Genomic DNA, 23,934 nt, shown 5'->3' with positions numbered 1-23,934 from the left:
ATCGCAAGAAACAAGTAATTCCTCATACTGGTGGCTCTAAACCTATCTCAAGAAGAAGACATGAGATGGTACTGAGATTAGCATATATGACGATTTTTAGTATTTTTCAAATTTACTATTTATTTTAACTTATCCTTTTATTTAGCTTTTGGATAGTGGAAAACTGCCTAGTCGTGGAATGTTATATATTGAAACTCATAAAAAAAAAGATGGCTCATTTGTAAATGAGGCGGCAAAGGCTATAGCGGTAAGTTTTACTATAATATGATATTTTCAAACATTATGCTTCAATATTTAGATCTTTAACTACAACTTGTTCTATGCCTACAGGAACAAATTGAAGTGGGTTTGAGTCAAAGCACTACTGATGAATCACAGGTTTCCCCTCGTGATGTTGTTGGTAGAGTGTTAGGCCCAGAGCATTCTGGGAGAGTGCGATGCATGGGTTTGGGAGCAGCTCCTACTAACTCATTCAGAAATACAAGAATGCGACTTTCAGATTTAAGCATGGGTTCATCTAGTACTGCCACATCATCAGCATCTACTAATCAATGGGAACAAAAGTACATGAATTTAGAAGGTGCGCTGAAAGCATATATGATAATGAAGGAAGGAAAGATTCCTGATGAATTGGCTACCTTCTTTGATCCTCAACCACAAGTAAGATACTAAATAAGTATAAGTAATATGCTTGATATACTGTAATAATATACCAATTCTGTTTTATGAGTACATGCAATTGATGTGGCTACCTTCTGATGAGACATTCACCTACATGTTAAATATACCAATTCTGTTTTATTACAGGGGAATAGAATGTGATGAACAGATGACAAAATCAAAACCACATCATAAAAATTAAAAATAGAGACACTTAGAGATGAAAGATATTTATGATTTAAAATATCTAGTAGTCGAGAAATGCAGTGATCAGTTCTTTAACCTCATAAGAAACACATAATTATAGAATTTGAAAGCTTGGGATAGGAAGTCTGTCACAGCTGATATATGGAATTTGAAAGCTATAATTAATTAATTATTTCTAGCTTTTCGTTGGGTGGAGGGGGCCTACACCCTGCAAATTCTGAATCCCTACTATTTGTATGTCTGTTATTTATTAGATGTGCATGAAAAATATGTAATGAGAGTACCATGCAAACTACAACACAATGCATATCCCATATCCACTCTCCACTGTCATTCTGTAATGTTGTGCATTTCCCCTACTTCTGCCACTGTCATTATTATATAAACAGCCTTTGGTTGGCGTGATCACTCTATATATGCAATCGATAATTACCATGATTCTTAGAGGATTTTGCATTCGTTATTGGAGACCCAGTTATATAATTTGAGTTATATTATATTATTTTGAAAGACTGAAATGTAAGAAAGACATATCTCTAAGAATATGGCTAGATGTTTTTGCAAGCAATTAAAGTACCAGCGAACGCCGGGCTCGAACTAAGGTAGGCTCATTTGGCTTTTTACTAGAATGGTTGGCATGTAAATGTAATCAAAATTTGTTGGATTCTTTTGTTCCACTGTTGCTTTTAGACTCAAATTCTCCATTTTCCGATAACGTTTTCTCACTTGGATTACTTATGGTTTATATGGGGTGTAATTGATAGTGACAATGAAAAGTGTTAGTGGACATGAACCATATTGTACTTTGTTTATATATTCCGAAAAATCCTTTCAGCATGAAACATGTACGAATATTAAGCCCCTAATGCAAACTTTGCTGGTCCGAAAGAATGTCTGTCTTGTGCAACGTGTGGTATATTTATATTCTCATTCTACTCAGCAAAAACAATCAACTTGCTGATATGAAGGGTTAGGTTTTCGTATGACTAGTAAGATAGTAGCAATTAATTTTCACACACTTGTTTCTGGTGCAGAATTACATCCCTTCTGTTTTAGTGATTTTGAAACAGTCTTGTTGTTAGGTTGGTGAAGGGAAGGGATTAAACAGGGGTTTGGTTGATGGTCAAACCGTGAGGTAAGCTGGTGGTGGTGTGTCTAAGCATCTGAGTAGGTTTCTAGTTTGGAAAACATATAACGCCGATTATGAATATGGCAGTCGAACTTTGATCATCAGTTGTTTATATACTTGGTAGCAGTTTAGACTTGTTATGTGGAGGCCTGCCTTTTAGCTATTGAACTATACGTCTAACTTGGTAGGTTGTTAGAATTGATAAGAGTGAATTTGATTATTTTTTTATATATTATTTACAAAATGTGAGTACATGTAATTGAGTTTATTTTATTAATTTTTTTTATATTATTTCAGCAAGCTCCTGATGCAAATGAGCCAGAGTCTTCTTTGGGTGCAAGACAATCATCTGATGGAAGTAACATTTAGGAAGTTTATGATATTGTTTTAGGATAAAACTATACCTAGTTTATTATGAATTGAGTAACATTTCTTTCGTTGTAACTACTTTTGTAATGAGATTACATTGACTTTTAGTCTATCTTGATGTGACTATAAAATTGTTTCTCAATTTATTTTTCTAAATTTCTTTCTATTCAGGGGCTTTTGTTGTATGATATCTTTTTTTAATCAAATGAATCATATTTGTTTGGTATTTCATAATTTTAGAAAAAAATTAAATTTATTTAATTTTGAAATTGAAAAAAAAAATTAATGGAAATAGATAGTTATTATATATTTTAATAATCATCAAACAAAAAACGATATTATATATTTTAATAATCATTAAACAAAAAAGTGACAAAAATATAAAGGAGGTTAAAAACCCCCTCAAAATAATAGTCAGTAATAGAGGAGCTTTTTACCCTCCGCCGAAAAACCCCCGCAAATTGAATATATAGAGGAGGTTTTTACCCTCCGCAGAAAAACCCCCGCAAATTGAATATGATACCAGGGGGCGAAAAAAACCCCCGCAGATAATTTGTGGCGACTCAAACTGCGGAGGTTTGAAAAACCCCCGGAATTTATTTAGCGGAGGGTAAAAACCCCCGCAAATTGAAAAAAAACCCCCTCTAAATAAGCTTTTTTTTGTAGTGTCGTAGCTTACACTTTATTTTTGAAGCACACTGTCATTTTCACGCATAATCCTATGAGAAAATGTCTGACATTGTCAACACGTGTCATTGCCTCCATGTCATCGACGTCATCGCCTCTTGACATTCGCAACATCGTTGTGTTGTCGTCTTTATAAGGTAGTGATTTGAAAGCATATACTCGCTTTCCAATTTTTTGGAGGTAACTTTTCACCACTAACCCCTTCTTTTTCTCTTCATCAATATCGCATTTGTGCCCTAATTTCTCTTCTCTTACTCCATTCATATCTTCTTCACACATCTATTTAGGGTTTCAATATGATTTCCTTTCTAAGTAGAACTCATCCTCGATATGAATGTATGTGTGATTCTTAGTATGAGAATATTTTAGAAGATATAGGTGTTAAGCCAAACTTGTATTCAGAGGCAGTGATGTTGATGGCAAGAACAAATGAACATGAGCTAGAAGAGGCATCATGGTACCTTGATTCAGGGTGCTCGTCCCGTATGACTGGAAGGAGAGATTGGTTTGTCAAGATGAAGGAAGTTATAAATGGCAAAATTAAATTTACGGAGGATAGAAGCTTGGTTGTAGAGGAGTCTGAAAGAGTAGTTATTCGAGATGAAAAGGGAAGAGAAGTTGTGATAGATGAAGTCTTACTTGTGCAAGGACTCAAAACGAATTTACCAAGTCTAGGTCAGCTTTCACATAATGGATTTGTAATGAAGATGGAGAATAACACTCGTAGAATTTTTTACCAAAGCAAAAGATTGGTCATCAAAGCAAGTTTGTCCCAAAATAGGACTTTCCGTGTGATAATGAAGGCTGTGAAGCATCATTGTTTTAGTGCAGCAGGAAAGATAGTGGAGTGGCTATGGCATTTACGTTTTGTGCACCTAACCTTCAGAGACTCGTGTCAGCTAAGTCAACACTCTATGGTGAGTGACTTACCTTTGGTTGAAAGGTAGAAGAGGAATAATTCATGAGTTGACTCCTCCTTACACACTAGAGCATAATGGCACTACATAAAGAAAAACCGAACTATATTGAATATGGTAAGGTGCATGCTGAAAAGCAAGGAGCTGCCACAATTCTTATGGGGAGAGGCAGTGTTAACTGCAACCTACATTATGAATATAACACCTACTAAAAAGTTGAAGAATATTACCCCAAAGGAAGCATGGAGTACCATCAAGCCAAATGTGGAGCATTTAAGAGTATTTGGCTCAGTTTGCTTCAAGCACGTACCAGATCAGTTGAGAAGGAAACTGGATGACAAAGGAGTGCCACAAATTTTAATTGGTTATCATGCAACTATTGGGTATAAGTTGTACAATCCAGAATCTGGACAAGCAACTATAAACAGAGATGTGATAATTGATGAGAAAAGAGTTTGGGATTGGAAGTCTATGCAAAGAAAGAGTATAATTCTTCAGTTGAAGGACGAGACTTCAAGAATTGAATTTGATCGAGTTGAAGAGAATGATTCTGATTAAGGAGGAAATCATAGGAGATCCTTTATAACATCACAAGTACCTTAACATTTGAAGAATTATGATATGTTCTATGAGACTGCAGTTACTTCAGAAGGAAATCTTATATATTATGCACTTATTACTGAAGCTAAACCCGTGACTTTTGAGCAAACAACTGCATATGATAAGTGGCTGAAAGTTATGCAAGAGGAAGTCGATTCCATTGAGAAAAATCAAACTTGGGAACTAGTCAAGCTGTCGGTAGATAAAAGATTGATAGATCTGAAATGGATGTACAAAGCTAAAGTAAATCCACAAGGAGAGGTTGTTAGATATAAGGCTAGGCTGGTTGCAAAGGGGTTTCTGCAAAAGGCTATAATCAACTATGGTAAGGTGTATGCACCTGTGGCTAGGATGGAAACAATGAGACTTCTAGTGGCTTTAGCAAATCAATTCGGTTGGTCATTGCATCAACTGGATTTGAAGGCAACTTTTATGAATGGAAGGCTAGAAGAAGTTTACATAGTACAACCTCTTGGGTTTGAAGTAGAGGTACAACAAGGAATGATATACAAGTTGAAGAAAGCCCTGCATGGGCTAAAACAAGCCTCTAGAGCCTGGAATAAGAGGATTGATCAATTCATGGGAAACATTGGTTTTGAGAGGTATGTTTCAGAACACGGTGTCTATGTGCAGAACAGTAAAAGAGAAGGAAGAATTGAAAGGCTAATAATGTTTTTATATCTGGATGACATGCTGATTACTGGAAGCAATGAAGTGCTGATTCAGAATTTCAAACTACACATGTTTGGTGAGTTTGAAATGAGTGATTTAGGCAAGCTAAATTACTTTGTTGGCATATAATTTGTTTAAACTGAGAAGCGTATAATGATGCATCAATCACACTATGCCAAAAAGATGCTAAAGAAGGTTGAAATGTAGAAGTGTAATGCTGCAAATACACCTGTTGAGGTGGGCTTGAGACTCGAAACTAATCCAGAAGAGGAGGTCGTAGACGCTACTTTCTATCGAAGCATGGTAGGAAGCCTAAGATACTTGTGTAATACAAGGCCATATGTGAGTTACAGGTTGGTCTTGTAAACAGATACATGCAGGATCCAAGATCATCACACTTGAATGCTGTAAAACATATTCTTAGGTACATACAAGGCACACACAACTATGATATTTTGTTTCCACGAAGAAGAGAATGTGTGGAAATGAGAATAAAAGCCTACGCTGATGCAGATTGGTGTGGGGATGAAAGTGATAGGAAAAACACAAGAGGTTATTTGTTATTTCTGGGAAACTCACTAATATTATTAGAGTTCAACTAAGGAACATGTTGTAACCTTAAGCTTTGTGAAGCAGAGTACATAACAGCATGTGAGGCAACATGTCAAGCTATGTGGCTGAAGTCTGTGATGGAGGGGTTGAAGATGGAATTAACAGGGAAAATACAATTGTGTATTGACAACAAATATGTCTACTAGATTGACGATGCAATAGATTTGTCTACTATATTACATTCCAAGCTTTTACCCATATTTTATGGTCCTTTTCTGGTTCTTAGACAAGTTGGTCCTGTGGCTTTTCGCCTCCAACTGCCAAAGACATTTCGAATTCATCATGTCTTCCATGTCTCTCAACTTAAACATGCCATAAGTACCCATAACGTTGAACATTACCTTATAGCAAAACTCAAAGAAACCGAACCAAGTTGTCTTCCTTACGAGGTCTTGGATTATAGGTGAAGCAGTTCCATGAGATATAAGACCCTCAACTTATTATTCAATAGTGTTACATGAGAAGATGAAGGAATTATTCGTGATCAATTTCAAGACTTTTACCTTGAGGACAAGGTTATTTGTAGTACAAGAAGTATTAATATAATATGAAACAATTATATAATTTTATTAGTAAAAAATAGATAAAAAATACTTATTTAAAAAATATAAAAATTTCAAACACACAAGTTTAAAAATTTAACATGCTTTTTTTTAATACCTAAATTGACACTTAAGTAAAAGTACTTTTTCCTAATAATTAACCTCGAAGCTGATGACTGAAAGGGTAGTTTAGTCAATTCAGAAACTCCAGCGAAAATATATGGTTCGAAATTTCTTTTCAAACTCGGTTGGCAAGGAAAAACGCGTAGGTGCAACAAATAATTTAAATTTAAAATTTAAAGTAAGAAGCAAGAGGAATTGAATACGTAGTTGGGACTAGGAATTAAACCATAAAATAAATTAAAAAAAGGTTTTTAAAAAAACTCCCTCGTTTTTTTAACAGTTTTAACAATTTGTGTGATTATTATGCCAAAGAGGGAGTTCGAAAAAGCAAAGCCAAGAGCTGTTTCTTTCAAATTCATCTTCTCTTCTCCATACGTTCGTCGCGCGATGAACCAAACCAAACGCGATCTTGTGAAGCTGAGACTCTTCCGCGAACACATTTCTCTTATTTTTCTTCTTCTCTCAATCTTTCTGAATTCTGAATCGCTTAATGCTCAACGATTCTTTTGGCATTATCTCCCTTCTGCAAGATCTCCATCTCACTCAGTCTTCTCCCAAAGTTCTCTCAGGTTGGTGGATCTGGTTCACGAACATCTGAACGAGTTGGTAATTTCGTGCGTGTTTCTGTTTTCACCGTTCTTTGACTCTGTTTCTGTTTTCACCGTTCTTTGACTCTGTTTCTGTTTTCACCGTTCTTTGTCTCTGTTTCTGTTATTCACCGTTCTTTGACTCTGTTTCTGTTTTCACCGTTCTTTGACTCTTTCTGTTTTCACCGTTCTTTGACTCTGTTTCTGTTTCCCGGCACGTAATACGAGGATAACTGAAGAAAACGAGGATTGTTGTTTGAAATTTTTTGTTGTCGTCATCTTGAATTTTAGTGTCTAAGTGAGGCATTTCGAGTTAGTTGATGTTCATCTTTTGATTTCTAGATTTTCAGTGTTTATGATTTTCTTTTTTATACTTTCTCAGATATTTTTGTTTGAAGTAAAAGTGTACAAGATAAGATCTATTTGTGTGTGAATGTTGTAGTAATCTAAAAAAGAAAAAAGAAAAAGAAAGGCAAGATTGAAGGTGGAAGACCTTTTCAACCTTGAGGGAAGTTGATTAAGCTTGGGTCCATTGAATTAGCCGAGTGGGGGCGTGGATGTGTTAGGTTCATGATTTTGAATTAGTTATTTAAATGAACCAACAGTTTTATTCAACCTACAATATAGATACAACCAAGATATGATTTATGTACGATTATATCTCCTAATTTTCTCTCTTCATTTATTTTCCAAATCATAACATCTTTAAGTGCATGACTATTTAATTCAGACGAAAGCTGGGCCAGTTTTGGTTGCTGTAAATCCTTTTAACAAAGTTCCTCTGTATGGTAATGACTATATTGAAGCCTATAAGTGTAAGGCAATTGAAAGCCCTCATGTTTATGCAATTATCGACACAACCATCCAAGCATTGATACGAGGTAACTTTTTCCTTATTTTTCATATTTGGATGAAGTTTCAAATAGTTAAGTTGTTTCCATTCGTTTTAAGCTATAACCTTGTATTGCTTTGCTTATAGACGAAGTGAATCAATCCATAATTATAAGGTCAGTATTTCTTGATTAATTATATATTTCCAAGCGACTAGTTATCGAAAACTATTTGGTGTTCATTGCTTCTTTAACAGGTGCTTCAGTCTAAGTTTTAATTTCAGTTTCAATATGTGCATGTATTGCTTGAATATTAGTCTTCAGTTTTTTGCTCTCCACTTGAGTTTAAAGATTGTCCAGTGTACAAGGCTCACATGTGGAACCCTTTACTCAGTATTTTGACTAAACATTTACGGCATTTGTTATTGTCTACACTTTGTTTTTGATGATCTTAGATAGTATTTTCATTGTATGAGAGTTACACAGAATCTCATTGGATAGAGATGAGTATTTTCTTTCATCCGGCACGTGTCATCAAGTGCTGGATCAGGACTAAAATAAATTTAGGAATAAACTATTAAAGAGGAGTTATTGGTAGAAATATTCAATATATGAATGATTAACCAATAACCATTCGGCTTGTTGAAGGTGTTCAAAGGATTAATAGCAACTTTAGTTGTCAAATGTTCTTATTTCTTAAGCTGGAAATATTTTTTATCATTGGTTCATTTTTCTGTTTAGCTCCCTGAAAAATTTATCCAACCAAGTGAAATAATATTAAAGTTGTTCTCGTTCTCTAGATAAATGAAAGACTAAAGAGAAATGCATATTCTATATTGTTATTTGCTTTGATATTAATTTCATATAGATTAAAGAGAAACTCTTGTTTCTTAAAAGTTTCGACTTTCAAGTGTTTAGATGTATAAATTTGTTTTATCGTTTAATTGCTTGCTTCGTGTAATTTTATTCGGTATCAGGTCTCCCTTGTAGTTCTTCGTGGTATTCTTTATAGTTATTCCCATTCAATCTATCATCCTTGACACGTTAACATTTATATAACAAAGGAACTTTAATTGGGTGAGACTCATAATTTAAGGTGATCGTCTCATTTTCCATTCATAGATATTGATTGGAAAAGTTTCTATTTGTTGCCCAATGTTTTCAGCATAATGTGGTGATCAACCTAGTTTCCTAAACCTTGTGTGCCCTTAGTTGACTTTGAATTAAAACTTGTAATAACTCCTTTGCAAAGACCGAGACAGCAAAAATAGCAATGCAATACTTGGCTGCCCTTGGTGGTGGAAGTGGAATAGAGAACGAGATATTAAAGACTAATCCAATACCAGAAGCCTTTGGTAATGGAAAAACATTAAGAAATGACAACTCGAGACGTTTTGTAAGATTTCAAATTTATTATATTGATTCTTTTGGTTGATTCATTAGGTTTTTGATCCTCTAAAATCTGGTGCTGAAATCCCTTAATTTGATTGAATTTCACAGGGAAAGCTCATTGAGATTCATTTCAGTGAAACTGGAAAAATATCTGGTGCAAATATTCAAACATGTATGTTTACACAGGATGTAATTGAAGGTTTGTCTTTTCTTCCTCTTTCAAGTATCTAACTATTATGTTAACATTTGCAACTCTATTGAATCGATGTGGTGCTTCTGGCTTGGCCTGTTGATCATTAAAGCATCAGAATTGATTTAATTAGGCATGAAAAATTGCTATACCATAGAAGTACATGATTTTTGCACTGTAAGTATCTGTTTGCTAAATGGGAGTATGATCTTAATTGCTGAATTGGAGTCAATGTATGCAGAAAACCTTGCTGTTTTAGTTATAAAACTATGCAGAAAAACTTTGCTGTATTGCTGTAAAATCTGCATAAAATCTTTGCTGTTTTGGTGTAAAATTCTGCAGAAATATCTTACTGTTTTGCTGTATAATCTGCATAAAAATCTTGCTGTTTTGACGGTATATTCTGCATAAAAAATCCTTGGCTGTTTGACATTTGCTAATGCTGATTGAGTTGTTTATAGCCTTTGGAGATATTGTTTTATGTCGATTGGGTATTATTGTTGTCAAAGGTTGCTGTTGGACTAGGTATAAATATTCCGAATATACTGTTTGATTGTATTGATGCTGAGATTGTTGTTTCAGTTATGGATGAGATTGTAATATAATTATATTATAATGAATTTTTGGAAATACAGCATATTTGTTTGGTTCTTAATATTGCACCATTCGTGATGAGCTTGCTAAAATATATGTATGTAATGTTTGAGTTAGTACAATTATGTTCGAATGGTATTAGTTGCCCTTTTAGAAATCACATGATTGGATATGTTCATTGAGGATGTATGAATGATGATGCGTAGACAGTGTGAAATGAATCTAGTTTGGCGCTTGGTCTTTATACTTGTGGTGCAAGCGTCTTTTGATCCATCCTTCCTCTTTCTCAATTGTTTTAGAACTACACTAGGTTCATTGTATATGGCATGACAACGGATAATTATATTGAGTCTGCAGTTTTTTTTTTTGCTATAAGCTGAGAGGAGGCTATTGCTTTCGTCTTCTATGATATTCATTCCACTAATTGTTAAATGTTAGATCATGAGAAAGATAAAATTTCAAGAAAACAAAAGAAACTCAGAAAATGTGAAAAGAAACATAAAGAGTTACAAATATATGAAAAAAAAAACTATCTTTGGAGAAGAAATGGAAGAAAGGAGCAGAACCATAGCATCGACCCCAAGAGATGTTAGACAAAGAAGAGGGGGATGAGAAATTTACTACAATATTTTTGTTGCACATAACATCCACGTAAGAAAAGGAACCTGGACTACAATATTTACTACAATATTTTTGTTACCCAGAGAAATAAACCAGAATAGATCTATGAAAAAGTGACTCATGCACTCAAGGCAAAGATCTCGACTACAAAAAACCTATTCTTCTATATTGAAGAGGTTTCTTGCTTGAATTCAAGAAGAATATGAAGAAAATAGATTGAGATCTTTAAAAAAAAGGCAACTTTTGACTCGTAATACTAGGTCAAACACAAACACTTTCCCATTCAAGCAATTGGCCACAGGCCACTGGCTCGAATCCAACCCATAAACCCAACATATATACATACACCTCACGACCCTTGGGGAATAGGATCCCCTCCCTCCACAGAAATTAAATAACATAAATAGCCTTAATTTCTCTATTCAGATGGATTATGGAATCAACAGTGATATATAGTTCCTGATAAGGCCACCGTTCAGCCTGCTATTAGGTCTACAACTGCTGCCACTGTACCAAATTATCCTGCTACAATAACTCACATAGTGGGCAGGGGCCACTTTGCACTAGACACCACTATGGCTGGAGAGAAATTAACTATAAACACAAAAATTAACCAAATTAACTATAAACACAAAAATTAACTAATCTTATACAAATTTGATTAACTATAAACACAAAAATTAACCAGATTATTACCTTCAACTTTTCATGAGCTTCTTTCACAATCTTTCCATTCTTTTCTTTCTCCAATTATATCCATACTTTCTAAAGTACCTCAAAGCCTTTCTATCAAATAAAAAAAGTGTACCACCTGAAATTATGAAGTAAAATTCAAAGCTTTTATGTCTTAGTAAACTCAAATTAATGATAGGAATATAATTAGAAGGTAAAAGATAGAGTGAAAATAACAAGTTATAAGAAAACAACAAAATACTAATAATAACATCCTAAATCCTGATGAATTGTGATGAATATGCAATAAGTACACAAGGTACTTTTTGGCTACCAAGCTTCACAATTTGTTTTTTGAATAATGTGTCTTCATTCCTTAAACTGAAATAAAAGGTCTATTAGAACATGAATATATTAAGTTTAGATAATGAAAAATTAAAAAACTTCATACAATTTTAAAAATAATTAAATTCAGTTAAATGAACTCAAGAAGGAGAATACTTCAATTTTTAAACACATTGTTCAGCACCCAGAAAGATATGATTAATTCAGGCCAAAATGTTCATAAACACTAAGTTGCACCAAATAAGTCAAGGAAAATCAGTTTGTGAAACCTTCTTGGACAATTCATCTAATCCATATATCAAAAGTATATACTGGTGCAAATTAATATTAAGTAACATAGATAATGGCATGTTAGCAATAAATGCTTTTCGGCCATTGATTGAAGAGTCAACACTGCTAAGTTTAAGTTTCTTAAGGTTAAGCTTAGGCTAAACTCACTTTCTAAGACACTACAACTGCGACTGTGAAGTCTTCAAATTCAATATGTATATAGTATTATCTCCATGATTGGAATAAAGGAAAAATATTATACTCTTAATTCAAATTGTATTTTCCAAATTTCATATAATAAAATAGGTTGTTACAGTTACGAACTAACAAATTTCCAACATAGAATAAATAGCTATTTTTGCATGTTTATTGCATAAAGGAGTAAGCAAAATTGTAATACCAGTTTGGGTAAAAATAGAAATGAAAAAGGCCAACCGAAAAGGTCACAAACATAAAACATAATAATAGATGGCCTTGGACCTTAGTAAAACCAGATTCAAGGGGGTCTCAACTTACTAACCAGACCAACAACACTTGCTTTTGCATGCTAAAATTCCATGTGAAAGAAAGAGACAAATAATTACAGTTCTATTTTTTATATTATTTTTATTCAAAAGGCCTTAGAAGACCATTAAAGAAGGAATAAGCTGCAGAACAAAACCAAAACGTTTAAAAAATAAAAGTAGATATAGAGCTAGAGATATCAACAAACCAATGGATTCAGAACAATCCTCATGCTGGGTTGAATGTATTTCCACAAAACTCTTAGAATGCCAAACAAATTCTGACCAGTTGGACTTAAAAGATCGAGATGAGCATCAATGTGAAACCTAGAATTTTTATTATGTAGAATGATAGCACTGCACAAATCAACAGTATTAAACTATTAAATTGTATAATTAAATGATATATATATATATATATGTTTATTTCTCAACCTTGATATTACTCTTATCATCAGAGAAAGAGAAATACTATGTGTACAACAAAGTGAAAAAGAGAAAGGAGAGAAAAGTATTACATGTTATTAGTGATATCATAGAGATAGATACAGAGGAAAAAGTAGTGTCATATACTACTAAAAATTATTGTATGAATATCTACTTATCATAATCTATACATTAGAATGGTTGCTCCATACACTATGAATTTAGTAAACAAAAAGAATCATGGCACCAAAACAATCAAAAGAATATTGTACAAATAAACTGATGGTAAGAAATTAAATTACAAGGTTCATTAGTGACTACGGTACTCATTTAATCACTATACTATGGATACTTCATTGGAACTGAAATCTTATCAAACCTGTATGCTACTGGATCATAGGGGTCAAAAATGTTGAATAACTGCCGACAAGTTGGCATCTCTTCTTTTATATTTTCCTGCTGCCAATATTCTTGTTATTTACATGAAACAAACAAGAAAGAATAAAAACTGGATGCATATGATTAAAAACTGGATGTTATTATGACTGACACTTGTAATCATAACTTTTTTTTTCTGATAAAAGCACAGAAAGTGTTTTAACATTAGTTTAATAAAGCCAAACAAAATTGAATGGAGATTGTTAATACAAAAGAATACACAGCGAAAGTTGAGTGTTAGAATACATAATAAAATTTCAATAGTATAGCAGCAACTGTATTTTACAATTAGTTTGAATATATCTTAGGTTACCTCTCAAGATTAGACCCTATATTTCTTTACCCCAATAATTCATTAATCAGATAGAATTATGATCTGGCATTAGCATAAATAAAGGCCAATTTTATATGTTTTTGTATCACATTGGAAAACATCATAAGTTTATGCAAGAAGTAGCTTAACCTAAAACTTCTATTTATTCTAATAATTACTAATTAGATCAGGTACTATAGCAGCTTCGAAAATCCCTAGTGCACTAACAGATTAAAATCCACTAAAATAAGGAAACGAAAAAAAACAGACTTAAATATGTTTCTTGTGTCTGTAATATACTAATTTAATGGTTTTGATCTCCAGTAACTAATAATTTTGATGTGGCAACCATCTACTGCAGAACACACCTGATGTTTCTTAAATAGTAATGACTAAAATGAATATCTTATAATATAAGAAATATAGATATCAATGGTTTACAGTTTCGTAAGAACTAAAAAAAGCATGGTTAATACCTAAAATTGTAAAATAAAAATTCGTTGAGACCCAAACCATAAGAAAAATATAAGGACTAAAACATAATATGGGTATATTTAAGCCAAAAAGAAAATTAAATATAATCTAAATATAACACATGTATTCTTCACCATTTTATTAGTAAAAAGGAAGCTTCTAATTTCCAATTAGCAACAATTTTGGTGTATCATTAAAGAGAAATACAGAGAAAAAAGTATTACATGTTATTAGTGATATCATAAAGATAAATACAGAGGAAAAAGTAGTGTCCAATACTACTAAAAATTGTTGTAGGAATATCTACTTATCATAATCCATACATTAGAATGTTGCTCCATACGCTTTGAATTTAGTAAAGAAAAAGAATCAGGGCACCGAAACAATCGAAGGAATATTGCACAAATAAACTGATGGTAAGAAATTAATCACTATGGATAGGACTAAATCTTATCAAACTTGTATGCTACTGGATCATACTCTTCTCTTATATTTTCCTGCTCCCAGTATTCTTGTCCTTTACCTGAAACAAACAAGAAAGAATACATAGCCATCAACCTAAATGCATATGATTAAAAACTAGATGTTATTATGACTGCCACTTGTAATCATAACTTTTTTTCCTTATAAAAGGAAAGAAAGTGTTTTATCATTAATTTAATAAAGCCAAACAAAATTGAATGGAGATTGTTTGTACAAAAGAACACACAGCGAAAGTTGATTAGTGTTAAAATACATGACAAAATTTCAATAGTATACCAACAACTGTATTTTACAATTAATTTGAATATATCTTAGGTTACCTCTCAAGATTAGTCCCTACATTTCTTTACCCATTTGATTCATTAATAAGTTAGAATTATGATCTAGCATTAACATAAATAAAGGCCAATTTTATGTTTTTGTATCACATTGGAAAACATCATACGTTATGAACCTCGCTAAGATATTCCAATATTAAAGGTCCATTATACAAGGTAAGGCCGGGCATAATTCACCAAACTGTACTGAAACTACAATTAACTGAATTATATTATACTTAAAAAAACTAAACTTATTTTAACTAAAACTAATTAAACTATTTTACAGTTCAGTTAAAACAAACTGAACTCTACATAATTTAAGTGCAGTTAACTGGGAACCACAGTTTCTCCCTAACTGAGAATTTCACCCCTAAATTGAAAACCCTTGAAGCTAGGGTTCGAAAGGATTAGGGCTGCTGTGTGCTTCTTCATGTGGCAGCCGTGTTTTTCTCTGTGTGGGATCTTCTTCCAGCTCTCCAATCACCATGCCAATCTTCTCTGCTGCTGGACCGTGAAGGTCTTCTTCAAGGTGTTGGACGTCTTCTTCTTGTTGCTGGACGTCTTCTTCTTGTTGCTAGACCGTGAAGGTCCTTGGACAGCCATCCATGCATCCACTTCTTCTAGCTGCAATTTACGTGAAGTTTCTTCTCCTCCGTGAACATGCTGGCTGGCTTTTCCAATGAAAAAGATCACTTTCTTGGGTGGATGGATCCCATAGGACGAGACATCACTCCTCTTTGCTCCGTGTTCTTTTCTTCCTTTCAGCATGAGTTCCCATGTGTTTGTCGTTTACAAATTCTTTAATCAACAAAAGTAAGAAAAGGGGGCCATGTGTCCTTGTATTATTTTATTTTCCAGACACTTCAGCAAATGAGCACAAAGTGTAATATAAATTAGTTTACTGAACTGCACTGTACTATGAGTAGACTAAAAACCAGTGCAGTTTAGTTCACTCGAACTACTTTTAGTTCAGTTTAGTTTAGGAGAACTGTTTTATAGTTAACTGCAAATTTTTATAGTATAGTGCAGTACAGTATACTTTGCCCACCCCTAATACAAGGAGGCAAATGAACCAACGAGATGTAATGGGTGACTGGTAACTGGAAAACCAGTTAGTAAAGGAGGTGGTAAGAGTAGTTAGAGAGGTCTATTTGAAAAATTTGAGAGTTGAGGAGAGGGACTTATAAATATAATTTTCTATCAGACAGGAGATGGGGAAGTATTATTTTTAGATGCTAATAACCTGTTTTCACAGTTGTAGTAGAAGAAGGGGTTTCCCTTGGCACAGAGGAATAATAGGATCTCTCTGGTTATCTTCCCCTTCATATATATGTCTTTCATAATCTTCATATCATATCAAAACAACATTAACATTTACTTTTAACTAAAAAGCTAAAACAAATTTCACGCTGACATAATAACTTTTCTCTGCAACAACATCTTAATTCTTTTATTAATAGTTCCATCTCCTAGTTGTCGCACAACACAAAAAGAATCCTTATACTTATGTCATTGTCAAGCATCACTGACTCGATACACGCTAACTCCCAACAAGTTTTGATAATTACTCAATTAGCAATTGACACTCACAGCGACCGATTTTTCCTGCGTTAGCAAGACCATAATCGCAAAAACAAACCTAATTGAGAAGGAAACCGGAAGCCGGAAACAAAGTCAACCAAGAACGGCAAAGAAAAGAGAAAAGATAAGAGATAAGAGAGAGGAAACCTGCAAGGCGTCGACGAAGCTCTTGCTGCGCATCATGGAGGCCTCGTCGTGGGTCATGGCAGAGTTGAGCGCGCCGCACCCAAACTCCATTGCTGCAACCGAGAGAAGAAACGCGACGAATGAAATTGCGAAAAGGAAAAAGAGAAACTAGGAATGCAACGCCATTGGTGAAGTCAACCAAACAAACACAAAAATTAAAACAAGAACTGCCAAGAAAAAGAGAAAATAAGAGATAAGAGAGAGGAAACTTGCAAGGTGTCTTGCTGCGCTCCATGAGGCCTCGTCGTAGGTCATGGCGGAGTTGAGCGGTGCGGCGGTTGAGTGCTCAAACGCCATTGCTGCAACAGAATCACACGCTCAGAAGAAATGCTAATGAAATTGCAAAAAGAAAAAAAAAAAAAAGACAAACTAGGCTTGCAGCTGAAACGTTTTCTCATTAGTGCATTACAATTGCGAACTGAAGAGAGAGAAAGGAAGAAGAGAAAGAGGAAAAAGAGTTGCTGTGAGGTAGTGTGTGGAAGCTTTTTTGGACCGAAAGGGATATTTAATGAAGGTGACAGAGTTGTTAGTTGGCGCCAACTTCACCTTTACTCACGTTTACTCCATTAATCTTTCAACCCGAAAAGACACAATTATTCTCTTGTCCTTTCACACTCGCTAACCTCTCTTATACTTTATATTAATTTTAATTTTAAATATTTTTAAAACTAAAATAGATTTTATATTTCATCATTTTCTATTTTCAATTTTTGTTAGATAGGTTCTTTATTTTTTTGTTTCATATATTTTTAAAAAATTGGACTCATTAGGTCCTTATAATTAGTTCTTACATACTTATGATTTTTTTTAAAATAAATTAATTATTTTATTTTTTTTTAAATAAAAATTTGTCACATGTCAAGTTAACACTCTGTCACGTGACAATGACGGTGTGATGTGACACTAACCGTACCACATATCACTCTCAAATTACATGTCATTACATTTGTCTCAATTTGGTTCTTATATTTTTATTTTGTTTTAATTTGGTCATTGTATTTTTTTTCAATTTGGTCCCTATATTAAATTATTAAAAGATTAAATTAAATAAAAAAATTTGCTCGAAAGGGTTTCAATAAAGTTGAGGTACAAATAATTTTGGAATATTTAACTAAATGAAATAACAATATGTACGTTTTCCAAATTATTGTCTTTAAATTTCTTTTTGTTAAGTGAATTTTTAATGATGGTATATTTCAAGTCTTAATGTTTAACTTCAGTTGTTGAGAAGAAACTGATCAGGAGTTGAAGCACCATTGCTTGGATCAGCAATCGGCTACCTGAATACAAGCACAATCCACATCAAATTTATTAAAGTAAAGAATAGGTTCCTTTGAGGAATTCAAACCAAAAATTTCAGACACGATGAATTACAATTGTGACATGAAAACACCATATACAAACTGTAGTTCTTAAAGAATTCTCAATAACATCGTATAGACATCTCAGAAGGCAAAGGCTACGACTCATATAGATCATGGTTACGCTGGATAACCAACAAAATGTGAAGATAAGAGCTATGACAATTTGAGGAAAATCCCTTTCAAACCAACATTCAATTTTTGAATTCATACAGTTTAAATTGGGTACAAAACATTACGTGTATATGGCATATAAAACTGAATCCAAAATTTAATTCGATTTTAGCACAAACTGACTTAGACTAGCTAACTGACCTTATTGTAAGTTGTTCTTGCCTTGCTTTCTGCCTTCTCACAGACTGAACAACCAATAAATGAGAAACAAAACCAGTAAAGAGATATATAATCACCATGTCCTAAAAATATGACAATCTAAGGAACACAATGAACTAAAATACCACAGATGTAGATAGAGTTAGTGCATATACTTTTGGACGGCTTCATGTTTTCTTGCAAAAAATATTAAAATTTTCAAAAATAATGGTCACGTTTTAAACATATAACTGTGGATTTATTAATTAAAATTACCAATATAATAGCAAAAAAATTCACAATATATGTCCTTATTTGCTAATTATTACTATATTTTTAATTTTTAATAACATATTTACAAAGACAGTTAAATAACTTTTATAAAAAGTATAACTTTAAATAGAGTGTTACTCCCTCTACCACCACACACTGCTCGTTACACCTCCCCAATTTTATTTTAGGGTTGGGTTGGGTCGGGTTTGGGGTTAGGGATGGGTTGGGTTAGAGGTTAAGGTTGGGTTAGAGGCTAGGGTTGGGGTTAGCGATGGGTTGGTTTTGTTTGGGTTGAGTTAGGTTGGGTGGGGTTGGGTTATGATTAGGGTTAGGGTTTGGTTACGTTGGGATGGTTTAGGTTGGGTTGGTTTAGGTTGGGTTCGGTTCTGTTCGGTTCGGTTAAGTTCAGTTAGGTTTAGTGTGGTTCTGATGGGTTCAGTTGGGTTGGGTTGGGTTATATTGGGTTTGGTTCAGTTCGATTTGGTTGGGATTAGTATGGTTGGATTCGGTTCGATTTGGTTGGATTCGGTTCGATTTGGTTGGATTTGGTAAGGTTGGGTTCGGTTCAATTCAGTTAGACTCGGTTGGGTTCAGTTTGGTTTGGTTCGGTTTGGTTCGGTACAGTTGTGTTCAATTGGGTTGGATTGTGTTAGATTAGGTTGGGTTCGGTTCGGTTTGGTTCGGTCGAGTTAGGTTCGGTTAAGTTCTCCTAAGTTGGGTTTGGTTCGGTTCAACTGAGTTAGGTTCAGTTCGATTCGACCATACCCGTCCCACGGAAACCAATCCGACCAAACCTAGACCCTAGATCCTAGACCCTAGACCCTAGACCCTAGACACTAGACCCTAGACCCAAAACCCTAGACCCCAAACCCTAGACCCAAAACCCTAGACCATAAACCCTAGACCATAAGCCCTAGACCCTAAACCCTCAACCCTAGACCCTCAACCTTAGACCCTCAACCTTAGACCCTCAACCGAAAACCCTAGACCCAAAATCCTAGACCCAGAAACCTAGACCCAGAACCCTAGACCCAAAACCCTAGACCATACACCCAAAACCCTAAATCATTAACCTTAAACCATAAACCCTAAACTCTAAACCCTAAACTATAAACCCTAAACCTTAAAACCCTAAAACTAAAAACTCTAAGCCCTAAAACTCAAAACCCTAAGCCCTAAATCCTAAACCCTAAACCCTAAACCTTTAACCCTAAACCATTAACCCTTAACCGTAATTCCTTAACCTTAAACCCTAAACGCTAAACACTAACACAAACCCTAGAGAGCTCTAAAAGGCGAAAGGGTCCTAAAGAGACCTAAATAACCTTAAAGAGGCCTGAATATTCTTAAAGAGACCTAAACCCTAAACTCTAAGCTCTAGGCCCTAAGCCCTAAGCCCTAAGGCTTGCCGTAAGCCGTAAACCCTATATAAACCCTAAACCCCATATAAACCCTAAACCCTACACCCTACATCCTACACCCTACACCCTAAACCATAAACTTTAAACCCGAAACCTGAAACCCTAAATCTAAAACCCTAAACTCTAATCCTAATTACTAAACCCTAAACCCCAAACTCTAAACCCGAAATCCCAAACCCAAAACCCCAAAAATGCCCTAAAGAGCCCTAAAGAGCCTTAAAGAGTCCTAAATGGCCCAAAAAGCCCTAAATAAACCCAAAGAGCCTTAAAGATCTTAAGGAGCCCTAAAGATCTCTAAAATTCCAAAAATGTCTTAAAGTTCCTTAAGGAGCCGTAAAGACCCTTAAAGAACTCTAAAAAACCCTAGAGAACACTAAAAAGCCCTAATGCGCTCTAAAGAGCCTTAAAAAGCCCTAAAGTCCCCTAAAGAACCCTAAAGATCTCAAATGTGCCCTAATGAGCCCCAAAGAGTCCTAAGGAGCACCAAAGAGTCCTAAAGAGCCCCAAAGAGTCCTCAAGAGTCCCAAAGACCCTTAAAGAGCCCTAAAGTTAACTAAAGAGCCTTAAAAATCACAAAAAAGGTCGTATAATGCCCTAAAGAGCCCTTAAGAACCCTTAATAGCCTTAAGGAGCACTAAAAAGCCCTAAAGAGACCTAAAGAGCTGGTGAGTGAGTGTGTTCGTATAAGTTTGTGTGCGTTTGTGTGTATAATATGTTTGTGTGTCAGTGTGTGTGTGTGTGTGTGTGTAATATATGTATGTGTATGGGTATGTTTATGTGTGTGTGTGTTTGTGTGTGTGTGTAATATATGTGTGTATATCTGTGTGTTTGCTTGTTTATTTCTGTGTGTATCTACATATGTGTCTGTGTAGGAGTCTATTTGTGTGTGTGGTAGGGGGAGGGGGGTTGTGTGAGTGTGTGTTTGGGTGTAAGTATGTTTGCGTGCGTAGGTGTATGTGTAATGTGTATGTAATATGTGTGATTGCGTGTGTGTCTAAGTGTGTGTGTGTGTGTGTGTTTATGTGTAATGTGTGCGTGTGTGTGTGTTTGTGTATGTGTGTGCGTTTGTCTGAGTTTATGTGTTTGTATGAGTGTGCGTGTTTGTGTGTGTGTGTGATACAGAGAGAGAGTGTGTGTGTATGTTTGTGTTTGTTTTGTATTTTTGTGTGTATGTGTTTGTGTCTCTATTTTTTGTGTATGTGTGTGCATGTGTGTGGATGTTTTTGTGTGTGTGTGCTTATATATGTATGTTTGTATGTATGTGTGTGTGTTTGTACGAGTTTGTGTGTGTTTGTATGTGTGAATGGGTGTGTTCGTGTGTTGGCGAATGTAATATGCGTGTGTGTATTTATAAGGTGTGCGTAGTTGGTTGTGTGTGTGTGTTTGTGTTTGTGTATGTGTGTGTGTTTGTGTTTGTTTATATGTGTGTGTAATATATGTGTGTCTATGTCTGTGTGTTTGTTTGTTTGTTTGTGTGTGTGTGTGTATCTACGTGTGTGTGTGTGTGGGTTTGTGTTTGTGTGAGTCTCTCTGTGTGTGTGTGTGTTTGGGTGTGAGTTTGTTTGCGTGCGTAATATGTTTGTGTGTGGGTGTATGTGTGTTATGTTTTTAATATGAGTGTGTATGTGTGAGTGTGTGTGTGTTTGTATGTAATATGTGTGTGTGTTTGTGTATGTGTGCATGTGTGTGTGTTTGTTTGGGTTTATGTGTTAGTGTGAGTGTGCGTGTTTGTATGTGTGTGTTTTGTGTGTGTGTGTTTATTTTTTTTATTTGTATGTGAGAGTGTGTGTGTGTATATGTATGTGTGTGTGTGTGTTTGTCTGTGTTTGTGTGTGTTTGTATGTGTGTGAGTGTGTGGGTATGTGCTAGTGAGTGTAATATGCGTGTGTGTATTTATAAGGTTGTGTGTGTGTTTGTGTGTTAGTGAGTGTGTGTGTGTCTATGTGTATGTGTGTGTGCACGAGTTTGGGTTGGGGTAGGGTTATGTTGGGTTGGCTTAAGATAGGTTGGGTGGGGTGGGGTTGGATAGGGTGGGGTGGGGTGGGGTGGTTTGGGTTAGGTTAGGTAGGGTGGGGTTGGGTTGGTGTGGGTTGCGTTAGGTTGGGGTTGAGTGGGGTTAGGTCAGGTTGGCTTGGGTGGGGTGGGGTTGGATTGGGTTGGGTTGCATTGGGTGGGTGGGGTTGGGTTAGGTTGTGATTGGGTGTGGTTTGGTTGGTTGCGGTTGGGTTGGTTTGGGTTTGGTTGGGTTGTGTTGCGTTGGGGTTGAGATTGGGGTTGGGTTGGATTGGGGTCAGGTTAAGTTGGGGTTGGGTGAAGTTGGGTTTGGTTGGGTGGGGTTGGGTTGGGTGGGGTGGGGTGGGGTTGGGTTTGGGTTGGGTTAGGATGTGTTTAGTAAGGTTGGGTTGGGTTTGGTTAGGATGGGTTGGGTTGGATTAGGGTTGAGGTTAGGGTTGGTTGGGGTTGGTTTAGGTGCGGTTGGGTTAGGTTGTGTGGTGTTTGGTGGGTTGGGCGGTGTGGGGTGGGGTGGGGTTGTTTGGCGTGGGCTTGGGATGGGTTGGGTTAGGTGGGGTGGGTTGGGGTTTGTTAGGATGGGTTGGGTTGGATTGGGTGGGGTAGGGTGGGTTTGTGTTTGGTTGGGTTGGGAAAGGTTAGGGTTGGGTGGGGTAGGGTGGCGTGAGGTTGGGTTGGTTGAGTTGGGTGGGGTTCGGTTGGGTTAGGTTGGGTGGGATGGTATTAGGTTGGGTTAGGTTAGGTAGGGTTGGTTTGGGTTAGGTTGGAATATGTGCGGTGTGGTTAGGTTTGGTTGGGTTGTGTTGGGTTGGGTTGGGTAAGGTTGGGTGGGTGGGGTTGGGTTGGGTTGTGGTTGGGTGCGGTTTGGTTGGTTGCAGTTGGGTTGGGTTGGTTTGGGTTGTGTTGCGTTGGGGTTGAGATTGGGGTTAGGTTGGGTTAGGGTTAGGTTAAGTTGGGGTTGGTTGGGGTTGGGATAAGTTGGGTTTGGTGGGGTGGGGTCGAGTTAGGTTGGGTTGGGTTATGTTGTGTTTAGTAAGGTTGGGTTGGGTTTGGTTAGCTTGAGTTGGGGTTGAGGTTAGGGTTGGTTGGGGTTGGTTTAGGTGTGGTTGGGTTAGGTTGCGTGGTGTTTGGTGGGGTTGGGCGGTGTGGTGTGGGTTGGGGTTGGTTGGCGTGGGCTTGGGATGGGTTTGGTTGGGTTAGGTGGGGTGGGGTTTGTTAGGATGGGTTAGGTTGGATTGGGTGGGGTAGGGTGGGTTTGTGTTTGGTTGGGTTGGGAAAGGTTGGGGTTGGGGTTGGGTTGGGTGTGGTTGGGTTGGGTGGGGTAGGGTGGCATGAGGTTGGGTTGAGTTGAGTTGGGTGGGGTTCGGTTGGGTGGGATGGTATTAGGTTGGGTTGGGTTAGGTGGGGTGTGTTTGGGTTAGGTTGGAATATGTGCGGTGTGGTTAGGTTTGGTTGAGTTGGGTTGGGTTTGGTGAGGTTAAGTTGGGTTGGGTAGGGTGGGGTGTGGATGGGTTAGGTTGGGTTCGGTTCGGTTCAGGTTGGGTTAGGTTAGGGTTTGAGTTGGGTTGCGTTGGATTGGGTTGGGTTAAGCAGGATGGAGTTGGGTGGGGTGGTGTTGGGTTGGGTGGTGTTGGGTTGGGTGAGGTTGGGTAAGGTCTGTTGGGGTCGGGTTAGGTTGGCTTGGGTGAGGTGGGGTTAGGTGGGGCGGAGTGCGGTGAGGTAGGATATGTTTGGGTTGCGTTACGATGGGTAGGGTTGGTTTACGTGGGGTGTGGGTGCGGTGGGGTTGGGTTGCGTGGGGTGTGGATGGGTGA

General features: G+C 36.2%; 1 protein-coding gene and 2 long non-coding RNA genes across 5 annotated transcripts; 2 read left to right on the top strand and 1 right to left on the bottom strand.

Annotated features, from left to right (window-relative positions):
• Positions 1 to 10: 10 nt before the first annotated feature.
• On the top strand, positions 11 to 386 carry LOC128194707 (uncharacterized). The gene is made up of 3 exons (XR_008246038.1): positions 11 to 68; positions 146 to 247; positions 331 to 386. It is a non-coding gene; the product is annotated as an uncharacterized LOC128194707 (long non-coding RNA).
• A 6,430-nt stretch (positions 387 to 6,816) lies between these two features.
• Positions 6,817 to 16,301, top strand: LOC128194762 (uncharacterized). The gene is made up of 4 exons (XR_008246095.1): positions 6,817 to 7,087; positions 7,836 to 7,986; positions 9,188 to 9,331; positions 9,436 to 16,301. It is a non-coding gene; the product is annotated as an uncharacterized LOC128194762 (long non-coding RNA).
• LOC108334211 (uncharacterized) lies at positions 10,949 to 17,287 on the bottom strand. Of its 3 annotated transcripts, none has more exons than XM_052870822.1 (7): positions 17,114 to 17,287; positions 16,957 to 17,042; positions 16,705 to 16,796; positions 13,328 to 13,404; positions 12,732 to 12,879; positions 11,429 to 11,543; positions 10,949 to 11,326 (listed from the first exon to the last, which is right to left on the bottom strand). In XM_052870822.1, the coding sequence occupies exons 2-6, from the start codon at positions 16,976 to 16,978 to the stop codon at positions 11,508 to 11,510; spliced, it is 375 nt and encodes a 124-aa protein (XP_052726782.1). In that variant the 5' UTR covers positions 16,979 to 17,042; positions 17,114 to 17,287; the 3' UTR covers positions 10,949 to 11,326; positions 11,429 to 11,507. The 3 variants fall into 3 exon arrangements, with proteins under 3 accessions (XP_052726782.1, XP_052726781.1, XP_052726780.1); XM_052870821.1 differs by having other exon boundaries at positions 17,153 to 17,281; XM_052870820.1 differs by having other exon boundaries at positions 16,957 to 17,285.
• Between the last annotated feature and the right edge of the window lie 6,647 nt (positions 17,288 to 23,934).

This window comes from Vigna angularis, chromosome 11 (assembly GCF_016808095.1).
Source record: "Vigna angularis cultivar LongXiaoDou No.4 chromosome 11, ASM1680809v1, whole genome shotgun sequence".
In the NCBI taxonomy this organism is placed as follows: Eukaryota; Viridiplantae; Streptophyta; class Magnoliopsida; order Fabales; family Fabaceae; genus Vigna; species Vigna angularis.
The sequence above is the reverse complement of the archived record's forward strand: the minus strand, read 5'-3'. Positions and strand labels throughout refer to the sequence as shown.

Excerpts from the sequence above, each read along its gene's own strand:
- LOC108334211 (XM_052870822.1), bottom strand. The coding sequence starts at position 16,978 with ATGGAGCGCAGCAAGACACCTT. Across the intron at positions 13,405-16,704 it reads GCTTCGTCGACGCCTTGCAG|GAAAATATAAAAGAAGAGAT; the intron begins GTTTCCTCTCTC and ends TATTGGCAGCAG. Across the intron at positions 12,880-13,327 it reads TATGATCCAGTAGCATACAG|TGCTATCATTCTACATAATA; the intron begins GTTTGATAAGAT and ends TGATTTGTGCAG.